Source organism: Taurulus bubalis (genome assembly GCF_910589615.1).
Source record: "Taurulus bubalis genome assembly, chromosome: 5".
In the NCBI taxonomy this organism is placed as follows: Eukaryota; Metazoa; Chordata; class Actinopteri; order Perciformes; family Cottidae; genus Taurulus; species Taurulus bubalis.
In genome coordinates this window covers 26525826-26545931 of record NC_136593.1, presented here as the reverse complement: position 1 = coordinate 26545931, position 20106 = coordinate 26525826, and the positions used below count along the sequence as shown (strand labels likewise).

The 20106-nt window shown below is 39.3% G+C and overlaps 1 protein-coding gene across 1 annotated transcript in view; it reads right to left on the bottom strand.

Annotated features, from left to right (window-relative positions):
- Positions 1 to 3427: 3427 nt before the first annotated feature.
- mapkapk2a (MAPK activated protein kinase 2a) overlaps positions 3428 to 20106 on the bottom strand; it is a gene marked incomplete at its 5' end in the record, with an annotated part of 29006 nt that continues 12327 nt past the window's right edge. Inside the window, 9 exons of the mRNA XM_079218528.1 lie at positions 3428 to 5238; positions 5368 to 5448; positions 5577 to 5662; positions 7401 to 7525; positions 7621 to 7696; positions 7819 to 7945; positions 8090 to 8169; positions 8473 to 8537; positions 13947 to 14086. Coding sequence (XP_079074654.1) covers positions 5089 to 5238; positions 5368 to 5448; positions 5577 to 5662; positions 7401 to 7525; positions 7621 to 7696; positions 7819 to 7945; positions 8090 to 8169; positions 8473 to 8537; positions 13947 to 14086 — 930 coding nt within the window. The 3' untranslated portion in view covers positions 3428 to 5088. The remainder of the gene's footprint in view (positions 5239 to 5367; positions 5449 to 5576; positions 5663 to 7400; positions 7526 to 7620; positions 7697 to 7818; positions 7946 to 8089; positions 8170 to 8472; positions 8538 to 13946; positions 14087 to 20106) is intronic.

The following is a 20106-nucleotide window of genomic DNA, read 5'->3' as shown; positions in this document are numbered from 1 at the left end:
AGACATGCTGACCCTAATCCAAATGTGATCCTGTTCATGGCAGGAAAAAGAAAAGACAGCCTTAAATACCTACACTCTTTTGCCTTCAGTCCGTTATTTCCACTGGTATGAGTGTTGCCAGATGTTGCAGCCTGCTGAACTGATGTCTCCGTTATTCTGAGACTTCTGTTTTTGTCCTGGGGACAAGTTTCTGTTTTAAGACCATATTGAGTCCTATATAAAGTTACAACCAAAACTGTCGCTTATGAAGCTGTGATATTTATTTTGATCATATAATATGTATTGTTGTATTTATGACTAATATTGTACTGTTACAGATGAATAAATGACTTTTTGATAATGAATTCATTTTGATTTTATTTGACAATGATGATACCCTTGTTAGCATGCCAGGTATTAGGAATGGGTAAATGGTAGAGCACAGAAAACATCCCATCATGCAGTTCTGCAGTTCATCCGTGTGGTCGACCACTAGAGCGTAAACTCCTCAGGCTGATGCACTAACCTCAAACGTGACCCATATACATCACTTACCAGCAGCAACCCTGCTGCATCTTAATTTACCGAAACTGTAACTTGCCAGTCTGAGTACAGAAAGACACACACACAAGAGAAGTAAAACACGGGGTAAAATAGCAGCCCTGCATTTAAAATGTTTGGCTTTTTTTTATATGCTATGTCAGCTCTTTCAGTGAGGTCACGAAAACATGGCCCTTTAAAAACACATTTGAATGTGTGAATGTACGCACATATCAGTCACACAAGATTCCTGATTTGACTCAGCACCGTTGCATTGAAACGGCTCTAATGACATTCTCATGAGTCACTTGCTTCGTCCACGTGGGATGATCTGAAGAGTATCCTTCCAACAATGACAGTATACCATATTCAAATATATCATTCATAACAATTGTCTGCAAGAGCACTGTGTTAATAGCAGTTTCCTTGAGGTTGGATCGCATTAATCAGTGTTGTGTTTACTCCTTGAAACATTTTGAAGGTGTGGATTCAGACTCCAGTGAACCAGCGTTTGTGAACCGCTCATCTGTTAACATGTTGCTTGAGATCTTGTCTGCTGGTTAGTAATGACTGTCTGTACAGAGAGCAATGGTTTCGGGGAATGGTGAGAAAAAAAGGAGATCATCAGTTGGGCTGTTTCACACTGTAGGGCAGAACCACTGTTATGAATGATCATGATTAACGGTCAAAAATGGTTACTTTCGATATTTATCTTCCAGATCTTTTGATGGATCCATCAAGGCTCAGTGCTTTCCTCTGAACAGTTAAGATATACCAAATCAACTTAAGCCTACTTCAAGAGACTCCAGATGGAAATCACTGTCAGGAACTCTACAAAAATACTGAATCTAAATCTTCGAATTTAATTCATAAAAAATAAAACAATGGAGGCCCTTCTTCGTTCTTAATATTTTCTTTTGACCCTCCCTCAACTAAATACCCAATATCTCAAAACAAATATATTTATGGCAAATAACACGAAACAGAACAATTTTATTTCCGACAGAGCTGCGGAATTGTTTTGCCATAACAAAGACAAAATTCAATAATTCTGTAGCGGGGAGAGACATAACATAAGCTTGTTTCATACAGTCTCTCCTAGAGGGCTTTCATAATAATTAACTCATTTGTTCTTATGAAGAGAGACAGGAAAAGTTCAATTAAATAAAAAGCTTGAGAACATTAAATCCTGGTTCCCGTCTCACCACAGCTGACCAATCACGTCGTCGAGTGGCTCAGGGTCTGTTTGACGGCTGTAAGAACGATTCAGGAAGTTTCAGACAAAAAGCCAGTTTGGAAATTGTCAAGATATTTGGGGCATTAAAAAGAGATCAAAGACATCCATTCTGATTCATTATTTTGAAACATAAAAGGTTAAATGTTTTTTTTTAGCACATACCTGATGAGTCAGATACAAGATTGTACATTTGTTTTAGAAGACAATGAAGAATGTGTTAATAATCAGCAACAGGAAACAAAAAAGAAAAGAAAATCAAAGCAACCACAGTAACCACAACATGTACCCAGAGCTGTTCGACATTAAAAACAATCGGATTTCCAGCACATGAGACAGATAAGCAACTGTTGAAAAACTGACTACGAAACGGCTTTCCATTTGATCACGTTTTTCTTGCCGAGTTGTAACGTGTGACATTTAACTACTGCTGCTCCCTTGCCTTGGGCAGGCCAAACAGCTCGGCTGTGTCTGAGAGGATGTTTTTGGGCGAGGAGGAGGCTGGCAATGCCACTTCAAAGAACTACGCGATGTCTCCAACCACCTCAGCTGAGAAGTCTCCATCCCTCACACCCACACGTTTAAAAGAGTGTACGCAATAATGACATAATGGGGGAAACGCGGTGACTTTACACTTTATTATGAATCGCCTGTTATCATATTCATGGCTAAATAAATGTCATCCGACTTTCCACCAATGATGGAAATCCTCCTCCTGATGACTTCAGAAGCAACATAGACGTACGCACATCTAACCTCCCCGAGTTTTATACCACGTGTCGTTTAGAACCGGTCAGAAACTAAATGGCTAAGGGTTCCCTGCCTCCTTTAGGGAAGTGTGTGCTGGGTGGGTGGGTGGCATGAGGTCTGTAGGCAGTGGGGGAGAATCTCCGCAGGATTACTATCAGTCATGAGGGACTCCCCTGAAGACCCGTTCACCCCTTTTGCACTTACCTGAGAGAGCGAGAGATGACTGTCGGTTTCGTCACACTCAAAGCTGGAAGCTGAGTGCCACGGCGACCTTGCACCTGAAGAGAAATAAGCTTACGCATTAGCGGGAAGCTGCTCTAAACACCCCAGTGTTGGCAAATGTCTGTTGAGTGTTGACTCAATGCCGCCACGCGGTTTTGCTACGCAAATGTGTATATTCCAGGAGTAACTCATGCTAGGAAGTATGAGAAGTTGGTCATGAGTTGAGTCTGTGCACGTTGTGTCAAAGTCACGAATCCCAAGCCGACCTTTCACAGCGTCTTAGATGGAGACATGAATGAGAAGATCAATACTCTAAATAATGAGACAAAGGTCAAATATAAAAGAGAACATTTCAATTTGATAGATATTAAAATAATGAGCGAGAACAACTCAGAACAGTCAACACACATGAAACAAGTAGACACACTTGCTTTCAAAATCCAGTGTGCATAAAGAATTAAAACGGTTACATGACTTTGGGTTTCACTACTAAAAAGGAACACGACTGCTTTGCAGAGAAAATGGTCACCAGAAAACTTTACCAAATGCTTGAAATGTTATAAATTGTAACAATTTCCAAATGAAACATTTTTAAGACTATTTTAGGAATAGATTCATTGCGGTCATCGTCCATGTTATTTAGCCATCCATTAAACGTGTGCAGAAATGGAGATAAGAGAGCCGGTTTGTGTTTGTGTGTTTTTTAATCCAAAACTGAAGCAGACAAAAGTAGGGCAGGTGGATCTTAACAGACTCAATGACAGACAATTCTGTGCTTCCACTACAAAAAAAAAAGTGTTGAGGATAAAAAGAAAAAAAAAAACTGAAGGAACATTGTCACAAACATTCAATGAACATTTTTACAGTGAGAGATTTATAGGTGCCATGTGATGTAATGTGGATGTGATTTTACAAAGTGAAGTGGACCAAACTGACAAAATTAACACAATCATTTCCCATGATCCCATGTGAGCTGGAAGCGTCCTATTAAAAAAGAACACTGAAGAGAAACCGACCCTCACACCCGGTTTGAGTGAGACGACAGCTTGCTGGTGGTGTTGTCAGAGTTTCTGCTCTGGGACGAGGAGCAACTCTTGAGTAATTTCTACTTCTATCAATCCTCCAGGAAGTGTGGAAGAGAAATGTTGAAGAACACTGGTATGTCACCAAAGTCCCACTGAGCCTCCTGACAGTTGAGCTGGTGCAACCAATAGTAACTAAATCATCTTTTCAAAGAGACCTTCAGAGCTTGCCCAGTCTGTCTGCACCATGTATTCCCACGCCTAGAGTACGCTCCTGCTTACATAAACACATATTGTTGCACAATATCCCTCCAACACATTTGCAAACAAAAATCAACTCAGGAAAAGGACCTAGCAGTACTTTAAGCTGACAAACACATCAGCATAGCATTAACCTGCAATATAAATCAGGCAATGTCACAAATTGGGAAGCATAACATTGGTAAAAGCCGGAACCAAATGGTAGGTAGGGGTTAAAAGTAATTTGCTGCTTTAGCAACACTCAGTAAGGCCTATGCTAATATGTTCATAAAATCCATGAAAAAATACAGTATCGGTTGGCTCCTCCTCTCCTATGAGCTACATGCGGGAGAAAGGTGGAGCCAGTTGCTGCTCTTGAACGTGGTGTCCTTCTCTGCCCGATAAACTATATACCTGAAAAACAAGCGTAGATTGAAGTAGGAGAGGGGGGCCACAAGAGTTGCTCGGTCAGAATGGCACATGGCCCTTGTGAGTGCATAGGCCTCTGTTCGACATTCAATAAGACACGCTGAACCTGACAGACACTCCCACTTTACCAGCTAAATCCAACCGCCAGGGACCTTACAGTCCTTACATTCCACTTGTCAGTTCAAAATACATCTGCTTACTTTTCATGTACGTAAAAGAAAAACTTCCCTTGCTTTTATTTTTGGGATTTAGCCATTTGATTTAACATTCACTAGTTTGGGGCTAGAGCTAGAAAGGGGCTGCGGGATGAAGATAGAACTGATGCTAATGCTAAGGCTTTATGTCCTATTCCAACATTCAAGCCCCTCTGAGTACACAACCTGATATTAGGGAGAGGAGAGAGATCTCACCGATTCAAACTCCTCCCCTTCTCTATAATTCATAATCTCTTCACTGGTGTAAAAACACAGATAAACATCCTCTCTGCCAGAGCAGAGTGGTGGGTTTGTTAAAATGATAAGACTAATAAAAACAAAACACTCCTACAAAACATTAGAATTTGTAATGAAAAATAAAACACTGAGAAAACCCATGCAACGCAACTCACGTGTCGACAAATTATTGCTTCCTTTTTACAACCTGTGTCTGAATGTGCATGCATGAGTGCAACGCTCAGTGGGCAGCAGACTGTGGGTCTGGCATGGGGTGACTGGCTTTCTTCCTCCTTTTCGTTAGCAGTGGATTGGTCGAGTCCTCAATGGTCTTGATCTTGATTTGCTCGTAGTCGACCCTCATTGTTGCCAAGGCACTGGTCATTTCCTCCTGAAACACGACAAAAAGAAGCTCATTAGGCCACAAACAAATCATAGGGACATCTCGGATATAGTCATTTTATTGATAAAACTATTCAATATTAAAAGAACTTGAGCAAAAGAGAAATAGACATTTAACCTTGACATCCTCCCATGCATCCTTCTCCTCCTTTAGTACCCGGCTGGTGTGAAGTGGGGTCTGGGGAACCTCCATCGATTGCTTTAGAAAGACACACATAAACAAATAAAAATCTTACTTCACTGCAGAGATATCAGCCAGAGCAATGGAGTTGAAAAAAATGGTAAGAAAGTGAGCTAGAAAAAAGGCACGAGAGAGCATGTGCTTACATTGATCCACGGGTTATTCATGAACTCGGTGATGGTCATCCTTTGTGTTGGCTCAGTCTTAAGGAGGGTCCTAATCAGCTGTTTTGCTGCAAACACAATTATCATTTACATCATTAATAAAGAAAGGAATCAAGAAGGAAAAGTCTTGCACAGGGTCACGTAAGTAACACTATTTTAAAACCGCAAAATACAAAAAATAAAACAAGAGTGCGACCACCAACAGTAATCAGACAATATTGGATATGAAAGGACGATCCAATGACGCAAACCACGTCTGACGATTTCTACTTTTTTTCTCTACAATTCATGAGACTGTCATCCCTTGATTTTAAAACATACTATGTTGTTAAGAATAGTTAAATAAATAAATAATGCATCACGATAAATTAAAGTCAAATTGGTCCTGTAATCGGTGATTGAACTTCCAGGAATCTGACATTGGCCTGAAAAATCCAGATCGAAGCGCCCTTTCAAATAGTGCATACAATTACAATACAAAGACAGATGGACTATAATATTATGAACACACAGGTACTTTTACTGAAATGTGGTTGGAGAGCATTCATTATGAAACTGTGGCTCAGACTGCAGCACATTATGGTCAGCATTCAGACAGTTTCTTTTATAATTGTGTCATCTAAAACTGAATTGAGAAATCCCACTGAGAAAAAGCCAAGCGCACACAGACGGTTAGGATCGTGCGAGTTCACGAGTAGCGTATTACAGTACAACGCTTTTTTTGTTAGTATGTCATTTAACAGTGTTTCCCATGAATAACTAAGACTCGGGTGCACACAGCCACAGTTTCATAATGAATGCTCTCCAAGCACATTTCAGTCAAAGTAAAAGTACCATTATGCAGACCCATTTCAAATATATATACACAGTTTGCCTAAATCATTATAATGATATAATGTTGCAGCAGGTAAAGGTAAGATAGTTTGATCTACTTTATATACTTAGGCAATATACTCAATAGTTAATTAGTTGATTTATATTTTGTATTCAGAATCTGTAAAGTAGCCCAACTAGTAACTAACATTGTCAAACGAATGCAGTTAAGGTAAAAGTGCAATATTTCCCTCTGAGATATAGTGGACTATAAGTATAAAGCTACATAAATAAAGAATATTCAAGTAAAGTACCTAAAAATTGCACTGTAAATTGTGGAGCCCAAATGAACTTTGTTACATTCCATCACTGCTAAAATAAGATCACAAGGACCTTCATAGATATAGCCTCTTTTTCTGCAACCAGATTGAAGCATTAACTTTAAAATGTACAGTTTGTCTTCTGTGGAAACATGCACACAGATAAAAGGTCATAAATCTACCCTTAATAGTCTTAAAAGATCTTGTGGGAAACGCCCACACACCCATCTGGCAGAGGAAGATATTGGGTTAGTCTAAGGCAAATTCTCACGTTTGCTTCTCTTTCTACAACTTTTGTATTAGTCAGGAAATCAGACTTCACTTTCAATTGTAGTGAATGTGACTGATTGAAATAGGAGGTGAAACACTTGCATCAGTTTCTATTTCGTGATCAGAAAGTTAAGACCAAAAGGCCAGCTTGTTTGTCACATTTAGGTTAGATGATTTGTAAAGAATGCCTGCAGGAGCTCGTGACTTTCTTTTCATCAAGACTAATAAACATTACTTTTAAGGAGAGATACATTTCTTCGGAAACAAAATAATACATCGCATAATTTGGTTTTCAGTCATCAGTTTCAGGAAGCAGGCCAAGTCTCAAAAGTTAAAGTATTTAAACCCAATACTTCTAGTGGCTATACACATAAACCAAGTGGAAGTATGCATGTTGCCTGACCTTCTTCTGATACGTCAGACCATTCGGGGTTTGGAAACTCATATTGGCCCATCCTGATCCTCTTCTTCATCCCAGGAGAAATGGCTAGACCATGGTTAGAATAAAAAGGAGGGTATCCACACAACCTGTTGATGGTTTAAAAGACACATATTAGTTATAGCACCAAGAAAAGAATCCTATGTGATGAAGGGTTCAGAGATATTGCAAAAAATTGACTTACAGGATATACATAATGACACCCAATGACCACATGTCACATGACTTGTCATATTTCTCTGGGCCAAGAACTTCTGGAGCTGCAGACAGACGAGGAAGGATAAAGCAAGGGATAGAAGACAATGTAATATTTATCATTTTTAACAGTTTATTAATAAGTGATTGAGTGGAACAAATGAGCGTACACAGAACAGGTGCTTACCAACATAGTAGGGTGTGTAGCACGGAGTAGCTAAAGAGTTGTGTGAAGTGGTTTCCTTGGCAAAGCCAAAATCTGTGAGTTTGAGCAGGGCATTGGGACTCTTCGAGGAATACAGTAAATTCTCTGGCTGCAGGCGGGAAGCAGGCCGAAAAAAAAAGAAAAAAAAAAGAGTTGTCTTTAGTTACTGCAACTATGGAAGTCCGTTAAACTGATTTAAGAGCAAGGACATTTCTTATTAAGCAGTGTGACAATGCAAAGTTGTGACACAAACCTTAACGTCTCTGTGTGCAATGTTGATTGCATGCAGGAACTGAATGGCCTCTCCTATGCTTTTCATGATGTCGGAAGCCTCTACAGAAAAGAGAAAGACAGCTCTTTCAACGGAGATTAAAAGTGACTTTGATTGTCGCATTCAGTAGCAGATGCACAACACTGTGCCAGTAGCAGCAAATGTAAAAAGACACCAATAAGGGTTGCATGATGTTGTCAATCGTAATCATGAACTTCATATTTAGCAGGTGTCAGTATGTGCCATGTTTATATGTGTGAGTGGATGCAGTCAAATGTCTAAACCATGTATGCCATGCAATCATAATGATGTACAGCAGTATTGTAAGAAACTCTGATTGTGTTCAGTCACCATAAGTGTATTACCTCTCTCTGTGAAGGCCTGATCTCCTCGGTCCTGGATTCGACTAAAAAGCTCACCACCATCCATGCTGCAAAAAATGTAAAGTGAAGTTGAAGTCAGGGTCTGGTTTTGAGGGCTGTATGATAACTTGTTTTATTTTGTGTTGTGGGAGGAGGAGGAGGAGGAGGACGGGGGTGTCAACTTGTTCTTGCATCTTTTTGATATGATTTTGAAATTCACACATGATTTAAACATGAAATCCAAAAGTTGAATGGTCTCAAAGTTCATTCATGGATCAACCAGAGGGAGAAAGCACACCTTTGCATTGACAGTTGACTTAATCATGTCTGGTCACATGAGTCCATGTGTGGTTGCTCTACTGAGACACGTCAGCGAGCCAGCCATGGAGGTGCCTTGCATTAGTAGGAAATGACACACTGCATATAAACTGACCTCAGCAGCATTATTTCTCAGTAGTGAACTAAAATTAGCAGAGAAATGCTCTGGCTAAAAGTAGAGAAAATTTGCAATGCTAAAAACCCTTGTATGATTCAATAATGAGTCAAGATTACGAACTAGGCCAAAATAACTTAAAATCATGACGTAGGATTGATCCTAATTTTGATGGCTGCATGAAACATAACCCACTCTTTTGCCTTTTTTCTTCCCCCCACTCTGACTTGTCTGCTGGTAGAGATGGTCTGTGGTCTGTGGGTTGACCAACGCATCCGATCACACTATATGAAACCAATCGAATCCCTTCTTCACAGAAGCAGAATTTTACACAGCAGGAGACACTTTACGATCATAAACACTCCTATCTGAAAGTTTTTTTTATGTTCCAGTACACACCTTCACTCTATGAATGACCAATGTGGCATTAGAATCATTGTGTGTGTGTGTGTGTGTGTGTGTGTGTGTGTGTGTGTGTGTGTGTGTGTGTGTGTGTGTGTGTGTGTGTGTGTGTGTGTGTGTAGAGATTTATCACAGGACGTCAGTGCGTTTTGAAAATGCAAAGCACAGTTCTACAAATGTTTAAGAGGAAGCAGGCAAACAATCATTTCCAGAACTGTACAGTCATTTCTTCCATCTGATTATTATTTTATTTTTTTAGATATATAAGTGCAGACTTTCAGCTTTAATTCAATGGATATAACTAAAAAAATAAAACTATCTAACCGTTTAGGAATTACAGCCATTTTTACAGCCAATATTACAAAGGGTTTGATGGCCAGGTGTGGCCTGTTCCATTGTTATTTCATGATTTAAAAAAAAGCAGATAAAAAGCTCTGGAGATGATTCAAAATGTTGAATTTGCATTTGGTAGCTGTTCTAGGGAACTCTCAGCATGAGGACCAAAGAGGCGTCAATGCAAGTGAAGGCCATTAAAAGGCTGAAAGACACAAACCTATCAGGCAGATAGCACAAACATTAGGATTGACCAAATCAACAGTTTGGTACATTCCTAAAAATAAGGAATGTACCGGCAAGCTCACCAACAATAAATGAGAAGGAAGACGTAAAGTAGATGTAGCAGAATTGAAGAAAACCTCTGTGATAATTGCAGAAAGCAGAAAGCTTCTTCATGTGTTTTATCAGGGGTTCTTAGCTAGTGTCCTATTTTATGCTGTGCTCTGCTGGGGGGGGGGCGGCATTACTGTGGATGATAAAAACAGGATCAATAAGATGATCAGAAAGGCTGGCTCCGTGATTGGCCTTCCCCCGGACCCACTAGAGGTCACTTTGGAAAAGAGATCAAGGGCCAAGTTAAAAACGATTGTTTCTTTTGAAGGCCTTCCAGAAGTTCATTCAGTGAGCGATCCAGGATGCCAAAGTGTTCTACTGGAACGACTCAGAAGATCTTTTGTACCTGCAGCAGTTAGATTTTTTTAATGAACACCTTTAGTTGTGGTTTTAGATTTAGTATCTGATGTTGGTCACGTATCTTATTTCGTTTGGCATTTTTTGGTGTTTGTTCTTTGTAATTTGTCTCTTGTCTGCTGTGAACTGTGTCTGATGTTGTCTGTATGAGTCTGACATTTGGCATTTTGACATTTTGGTCACATTACAAGGTAAAAAATGCCTTCCTGAATAAAAAGGTTTTTAGGCCAGACTTAAGAGTGCAGTGTCTGAGTTGCCCTTAGGTGGTCAGGGAGACCGTTCCACAAGCGCTGCAGAGCAAAAGGCCCGGTCGCCCATGGTGCGGAGCTTGGTGTTGGGGACCCGAACCCGATTTACCTGCTATCTTGCTAACCCTGCTACAAAAGGGCACAATATTTCCAAAATACACAAACAAACACATTTTCATTCAGGTTTTACTGCTCTCCAGTCTTAAATATAACTAGTCAAAATCCTAACAAATTAGGTCTTAGGCACCAGGTCCATGAACAATGAACAAAAAGAGAGACTCAAATAGAGTCCGGAGATAGCACGTAAATGTCTCTGGACAAGTTAAATAAAAGATGAATAAGAGGGGGGTCAAAAGGTGTGTGCATGGGAAGGAAGGTGTGAATGTCTTAGTTCATTTCAGTCCAGTTCTGGGTATGGTGGGGGGTGTAAATATGCATGAAGCCGAGTATGAGAAATACAACTCAAATACACTTTATGATAAGTTTCATTTAATATTTTGCCTAGTATGACTCTGAGTTTCAGGTCTAATCAGCAATGCCAATTTTTGCGTACGAGTCATGTGCATGACCACACAAACAGGTTGTCCAGACAGGCATGTGCAAAAGATATAGAGGAACTTGAGGTCTCATAGCCACCCTGTGTCTCTGAAAATGTCTCGTGATGAAGTGTGAATTCTCAGTAGAACAGATACTTATTGTGTATACTAAATACTAAGAGCTGACATCTTACGCCATCACAGCAGAAACCTTGCTACATACACCCTTACAGTTTCAGTCTTCATTCTTCACATCGCATGGACTGTGTGAAGACATCGCGCCTGTAGCGCCAATGAGATGTACTCGCTGATATCGATATCATAACCACTTTGAGAAGAAAGAAAAAAACCACACACACATCAGCCCTTTTCTTTTTCCAAAAACAGTTCAACTTCTCTCAATACTTTTACTTTCTATGCCCGTCTGTGGTTCTCAGACCCAAGCACATTTGAAGACACATCTTTAAAACCAGGTCACAACATATTTTCTATATTAAGAAAAAAGGCAAAATAATTTACTAAAACAGCTGGTTATAGAGTGAATGTTGTTTGTTGCAGCTACAAATGTTGTGTGCTGTAGAGTATTTGAGTCGCCATGGATGGTGTTTATGTGATTGACAGTTATATTAAATGCTCATATTCATCGCAATGAAGGACCATCACTGAATTTCCTAAATGATCAAGAAGATTTGACATAATGTCCCTTTACACAACATGGGAGAATACTTGAACAGCAGTATAGGTCATCAGACTGACTCAATTTCTGCAGCGTCAGAAGGCGAGCCGACTCAATCGCTAGATCTTACAAGCTTCTCGTGTGTGATATTCGAGGAAATATTTTGGTTTCATCAGAAGAACTACCTTTTTTTTTCTTGCCATTTCATGCTGATCTTTTCTTAAGCAAAATTAGTCATCACCTGCAGCTTTTTGTGCATGCGAGTGTGTAGGTAGACAGGACCACTACATTCGCACTGGAGTGTAACCACAGACCTACTGATTGCACGTGTGACAAGTTGATGGGGGTTTGGTGGTTTTAAAGTGTTGCAAAATGAAAATACAACAAAGGCGAGGAAAAGGTACCGCACTCATTTAGAGGAAATGGGCCATTTGCTACTAAGCATACTAATCATACAGATTTACAATAATTGACCTGGCTAAAATAAGCTGAGAACAATTGACAAGGTAAGCAATTAGGCTTTCTTGAACATGCCTTCCCAAGTCTGGAAAATGCAGACTGCAATTTTACATGGAAATTCATATTTTTTGATTGAGTGTAGTTTTGTACAGCAAGCTAATCATGTACTGAATGAACAGGGCTGTAAGCAGCAACACCGGGAGCCACACTATAGGCACGAGCACCAAACGGGTTTGCCACCGACAAATTCAGGTTGAAGGAAACTTTAAATAACTCAATCAGAAATTTTAAACTAAATTCTCAAAATGATGATCACCTGTAACGGTTACTCGACACCAGGCTGTCCGTTCCATACAGCTGCACCTAAACGCAACAGACTTCAAACAAACGTGTGTTTCTTGTTTACATTCTAAACTTGGATATAAATAATAGCTTGAGCAACGAATATGGATACAATTCGACCGGCAACTTTGGCTTAAAAGTTTGCGTAATTTAGCCTTTTCCTACACCCAAGTCGGAAAGGGTGAAGCGAATCACAAAGTACATTGCAACTTTTATTGCCCTACTCCGACATTGAGAGCCAGGGCCTTTACGTTATGTTGCACCCTTTTAGAAGCTTTTTACGGACACAACGATACTCACAGTCTCAAACAAAATCAAAGTCATGGAATCACTGCAGAAGGTGGTTAGGATAGAAGTAACACAATGCTAGACATCCATTGCCACAGAGTCTTGTGTCACTGTGCACCGCACACTTAAATTGTATGTATTGTTTCACCAAGTTTCAGAGAAAGCGTTTTGTATGAGAGCTGGTACAGAAAGCATATCGTGAATGACCTATTTGTGAATAGGCGAAGCTTTTTATGTCATGTGATTAAGAACGTCTGTGTTGTTACTATAAGGATGTGGTTACAGACAAAACAAATATTTATTTTCTTGTTGGTTCTTTTTACAATGCTGGAAAATATGTTGGGAAATGTAGTCTTCCAGTTGACATATCTTTTATTTGTTACCAATATTGAATTTATAAAAGATAATTGTTGTATAAATGCATTGTAGTCCTTTGGATTGGAATAAATTATAAAAAGGTATGTAGAGATTCCCACTCCTAGTTGAAGGTGGACGAAAACAAGCCGTCATTAATTACTGTGGTAGCATCTCACTAGTAAACCAGCGCAGAAACACTTTATACCAGAAAAATGTCCATGGGTTTTTACATAATACAGTAATACAAATTTTATTTAAAAATGTTTTATCCACTTTGAATAGACAACTAAGTACTTTTCACATGCAAATTGCAAAAAACACAGCTCAGAAAAAGAAAAGCTAAACCCTCAAGCCTCTGTTGTATTAAATAAATGTAACTTTAATTCATTAATTAATATGTAAGACAACATCAAGCTTAAATGAAAGAGTGCTTACATAATTTTGGAAAAATAAATACATAGATATAAATGTATTGACTTGTTATTTATGAAAATAAGGGGTATCCAATACCAGATCGGGTCAGTCCCCAACATCAAATCCAGTTATTTGAGTCAGTATTGTATCGGTGCATCTCTATAACCAACACACATGTATCTGCTGAAAATGCACTCAAAAGTCGGGGAATAATGATCTGCAATATTGATAATTGTATTCACCACTAAACAAGGATAGGTATTTTAGTGTGTATCACACCAAGACTGTGCACTCACCACTCCATGACAATAAGCAGGCACTTTCTGCCCTGATAGAGGTTCTCATAGACATCAATGATGCGCACAATGTTGGCACAGGGAGAAGCCCTCCAGTGCAGCTCCACTTCCCTACGGGCCTTGGCACAATCCTGCAGCATCTGGACAGAAGGTCAGAGACAAGGAGGGTGAGGTCAATTGTAAAATACACCACAAGTTACCACCACTGTTTAAATGCCCATTTGCCTCACATAATAATTACTGGGTGAAAGAACATGAAGCCAATTGTGGACTAAATGCCACTATTATATCACATCAATAGAAAGCATAAGTCAAAAGGTACAGTGCTGCCATCAGCTGGCAGAATGTTGAAAAGACATAGTAGTTTTTTTTTCCAATTCAGTCTTGTGTGAATGTAGCACCCTCTTTGTGTGTCACTATGTCAACACACCATTCAACAAAAGCACCTGCAATTTAAACAATTGTGTGTCATAATACATTTACATGGGGGAGTTTTTCCTGATCCGATGTGAGGTCCCGGGACCGGGATGTTATGTGTACAGATTGTAAAGCCCGCAGAGGCAAATTTATATTTGTAATTTTGGGCTATAAAAAATAAACTGAATTGAATTCATGAATTGCTCCTACAGTAAAATGTACTACTATTCGACACCCTACACCATGAAGTCCAGCTAGAAGTTTAGTTGCAGATAAATATTTCTGAAACACTCAGACATTCAGCATGCTGCTCAAAGACACTCAGGAACCCTGGAGTTATGGTACCTCTAGGATAGGTGAAATTCAGGATGCACTGCTTGTAATTGTGTGTGGTTATATCAGCTGTTTTTGCCCCTGGAACAATGTTATTATGTTCATCACCATGGTGGACAGCTAGAAAATAACAAAAGGCTTGGTTATTTGAGATGATTAATTCACAGTTCAGGAAAGGCAAATAGAAATAAAACTAAATAGAAGGTATGATAATTGAATGTACATTTTTGTTAAAGATTATTAAAAGTACTTATTTCTTGTCCTTTTTTTTGGTGAGCCACACGTTTTGTTGGAACGCTGCCTACAAAAAAGGGAAACCTAATAGTTTGTGCCTTTTATGAGACAAAACGAGCAAACATACAATGCTCATAACTGAAGAAATAATATGCACAAAACCAACTATTAATGTGTGATGGGTACATAATTAAAACATTCTCAACATGATCTGCACAGGGTCATACAGTATGACCTTGTCAGTTGTAAATAACAGCAAAATGCCAAAGACACCATCACAGGAAGCAATCTGCATCCTTTACTGGAAAACAAGTGTTTCAGTCAAATATCGGCCTGAACTTCTGAGCTACTATTATGCGTCTGGCAGACAAAAAAGGTATAAATAAACTCACGGTAGATTTTTACAATACATCAGCTCAAAGTACAAGTTGTGAAGTAGAGGCAATGTAATGTTAAACTAGAAAGGAGCACTGCAGAGCTCTGCCAGGTGTTTGTTGTTTGATTGACTGAATACAACGCAGAATTGCACTTTATTAAACTCAGAAACCAGCGTTGATGTATGCAGTCAATTGGCTTGAAGTCGTTCTGTAAGAAATTTCATACAATCTTGCCAAAAAACTAATTGAACTCCCCAAGCTGTCTGCCTCCATGCGCGAGTGAAGGCATTGAACTCAGTGTATGTACCTGTAGTTCTGTTAGCTGAGAACGTTTTAGTCACCACCACCAAGAGAATGGCCACCAAAAAATATTCCTTTAAACATAGGTGCACGCTCCCAAACGGACGCACACACAAGTTAAATCGCATAATCCTTCAGGCTGAGATGGTAAATGCTAGTTTGTTTACATAATTATACAATATAATCCCACAAGAAAAACCCTCAAATATCCTTGTAAGTCAATGTAAAGAATTCAGCCTTGGAGCTTTGGCAATGAACCAGCGTCTGTCTATCTTGTGCTGTATTACATTCCAACGCCGCCCACAGTCACAACACCACAGTGGGCTTCTTTCCAGCAGGCAGTGAGTGCTCGGGGAGCCAGAGAATCCAGTCTGCCGTCTGGCTTGGCACACAGAACTGTTTACAAGCACATAAGAAACCAAGTTACTCAGATAAACCAGGTTACACAGGAAAGCAGACAATACACAGTGATAACCTGGTTAATGTAAATCAATAGTTTGTAATTTCTCCCCTAGTATCTTACTTTTTGGAGCATTGATTCCCCCAATGTAAATATTAGTGATAAAAGACACTGATTTAGTTTGTTCAATGTGTGTGTCAGAGGGCTGAAGGCACACATACAAAAGCTTGGGTTGAATGTTAGTCATGATATGTTCAGTGATGGAATATTACATGTATACTTGTTTGTCTCAATTCTAGTTGAACTTTGGATACAAGAATGTACTGCACGTGATCTCTCCTTTCGTCTTATTGCCCTGCGGTCAAAATAATGTGTTCTCTGTCTGAAGTCTTTTTCATGCCATGATTACTTTTCAAAACAAAATTGGTAATTTTGAGTTTGGGGGGAATCTGCAGAGTTTTGCATGCCGTGTTGTTTTTGCCTAATCTACAAATAGTGTATTTACATGGTGGAATCCTTGTAAATACACCATTTGTCTTGGAATTGCAGAAATTGTATACAACTGAAAAGTTGAGACCCTTGTTTATCCAATGAGCCCAATTGTACTAATGTGCGATGATGTTGCCCCATAGTAGCTATTTCATATAGTAAGACCTTTTTTTTTTTTTTTAAGTTGGCGTCACTATCATCTTCTTTTCGATGGCCTTCCTCAAGGTCTTGATGTGGTATTCTGGATGCATTTCTTTATACTTTTTATTAATTCTCAAATTGTAAAAAGTTGCTAAATTTAGCAAAACATCTGTGCAACAAATAAAGTGAGTTTGGGAATGGCAATCATTTACTTGCATCATATTGTTGTTCATAAAAACAGTTTTTTCATCAACACTTTGACTACATTTTTAGTTAGAAGAGTTCACTGCTGGCAGGAATGGCTGCTGACTTTCTTACTGTGCGGCTGAAAGTGTTGTATGAACCGATGGCTGAAAAGTCCTGACTGTCAGCTGATGAACAGCAGTCTTTTTATTGAAATATGGCACCAAATTCATATTGCCCTTTTGATAACATCCATGTTGGTTTGTGGACATTAACTTTTAGTTAGTTTGCAACACAGACTGTGTGCACCCATCTCATGTGAATAAATAATTGCAACATATCAAGTGTCATTTCTGATTTGAAGTAAACAACCTTAGAAAGAAAGAAAATACCATAAAAGGAGAGAAACTACCCAGTATGTATGTATGTATGTATGTATGTATGTATGTATGTATGTATGTATGTATGTATGTATGTATGTATGTATGTATGTATGTATGTATGTATGTATGTATGTATGTATGTAAATAATAGACAGTGAATAGACAGAATAGAAGTATAAAAGTCAAAACTGCATGTTATCTCTCGTCTTTGAAGTCTTTCCTTAGTGTTATGTTGCTGTTACTTAAATTCAAAACATAACTAAGGTTTTCCTGTATCGATGTCTTTAAATAGATACATTGCTCAGATGAGGAGGAGTTAGTATGGCTTAGTTTGCATTGCTTTACTTTATTTCAACAGCACAGTTCAACCACCCTTTGGGACAGAACAAACAAGGGTGGCTCTTACTTTCTGCGTCACAACAGAGTGAAAAACGCCCCAAAAAAAGACACATGACCTATCGGACACAAAACATCAGGCAAAGGACAGAATTGTTGCACTATGATCTTTCTTTCTTTCCTACTTCCACGCTCTATAATGCATTGGCACAACTTCAAATGCCACATTATTTGTCATTCAAATGATGTTGACAATAAAACTGCACCACAAAATCATGCGGTATTATCAGTGTGAATCCGTTCATAGACAGAATATATATTTTTACTACTGGACGTAGATCTACTTTACGCGACAGATACAAATATATTGATAACGGTTTTAACTAGGGCTGAACGATTAATTGCATTTGCGATAATATCGCGATATGATAAAACGAGATTTTCTAACCGCAACGTGCGCGATTACAACGTCATCACGTGACGCGAGCGAAAGAGCGGAGAACTCGGCTGCATCAACTTTTCATGCGGCCCGTTAACCTGTTGCGCAATGGCCTCTGGCTCCACGGAACAGTCAGACACTGACACAGCTGAGACTTTAGTCTCGAAGAGGAACAGCACGTCGGTGGTGTGGAACCACCGACGTGCTGTTCGTAATTCACAACGACACGGGGAAATCACTCGGGCAATAACCGAGTTCATAGCCAAAGATATGATGCCTCTCAGCCCGGTGACCAAGCCTGGATCTATGGCATTGATAAAAACGCTTGATACGCTTAAAACGGTGGACTTTATTTCTACCACTACTGATCTGTGGTCAAGCCGCACAGCTGAGCCTTACCAGAGTCTTACAGAACATTTTATTGACGGAGATTTCAACCTCGGAGCTCGGGATCTCAACGAGGAGAAACACGTCTGCATCACGACAGACAACGCGTCAAAAATGGTGCTTGCTGCACGGCGCAATGAATGGACGAGGCTCCAGTGTTTTGGGCACAGATTACATCTTGCCATTGGTGAATTATCATGTCGCTGTGTGTGTGTGTGCAAAATAGAGAGAGATGTGTTGATTAGTAATCAGGAAGCTAAATATATACAAATATATAAATTATGTTGAGTTGTGGAAAGTGGATGGGATTAAATAAATTCATATTTCCTCCCACTCCTCTTTTTATTTAATTCTAACAAATAGGCCCAGCCAATGGGAAAGAACATTTTACACTAAATGTATCTAATATTGTGTTGGTCATATTTAAATCATTCATTATGTTTTGTTGGGGAAAAGAGAGGATCAAATTAAAAATCGTATATTAAATCGCAATTAGATTATTTTCCCAAAACGTTCAGCCCTAGTTTTAACTGAAGGAATGAACAGCATTTCCAGCAATAATATATTTTGAATTTCCAAAATAGTTATATTGTGGTAGAAATAGCTCGATGGCGTCTCTTGCCAGTTAACTGTTGGTGTGGCGACGAAACCAATGTAGAAAGAAAATTAACCTTGTCAATCATGCTCAAAATTACGCGCCAGCAAGGAGCTTCACCAAAAGGGAATACAGGTCAGGCTATTTGCTCAGATCCCCCTCCCTCTCATTTCAGTTGGACTGGCTAACTATTAGTGTTGCTGTGTTGGGGGTTATTTTGTGATGAAGGAGATCAAATGATATTCCTGACTTTTTCACATCTCTTTAAGAGAAGTTGTAAAAATATTACAAGAATAGACCACGCAGTAGCTGCGGTCTCCATCTAGCCTTAGAACAGTGTCACCGATCCAAACATGGGTTTAGCTCATCTTGTTTTGCACTACAGATCTGATAGGAGCACACTGTCTAACACTATGTACATACAACACCCTGATGAACCCAAAGCCTCATTTTGAATAAATACATATTTTCTTGTTTCAAAGTGTTGTTATCTCCACTACCTCATAGATATTGCCTGCCTGACTGCATCTGGAATCCAGACAAAGTTAACAGCAACACACCAGGTCCATGTGGGGCAGGTAGCCAGGTGAACTCTTTAACATCTCCATGTATAAGAGGATGGGTAGTACTTTTCAAATGTCTTATTGCACATTGGGTTTCTTTGAATCATTCATTGAAGGCCACAAATCACTTAGAATAAGTATTGTCTGTTTTGAATTGGCTTCCAATGACAACATTATATCTTCCACATTGTTGCTACCCACGACTAGCCTTTAGGTCTTTGCACCAACTTCAACGCTGTCTACATCACTTACTAATAAATAATAGAATGTAATGTCCAAAAGCTTCCGTTTTGGACTATCTGCAGGGCAACTTTGAGATTCTACATAACATTGTTACCCTGGTGTCTAACTATCAAGAGGAACTAAAAGATAGATATACATTTCCTGAAAACAAGAATCATGCCCCGAAACTAACATTAGAACGTCTAATTATAGCAGACTTCCCTCCGCAAACAAAGACTTTACACCGTCTTCTTAATACATGCGCAATCGTATAAGCACACAAGAATCCCCGTTACCCCCGTCACCTCTCTGCTGGTGTTTGTGTGACTGCATAGCCCCCCATCTGCTGTTGGTCTTTTGA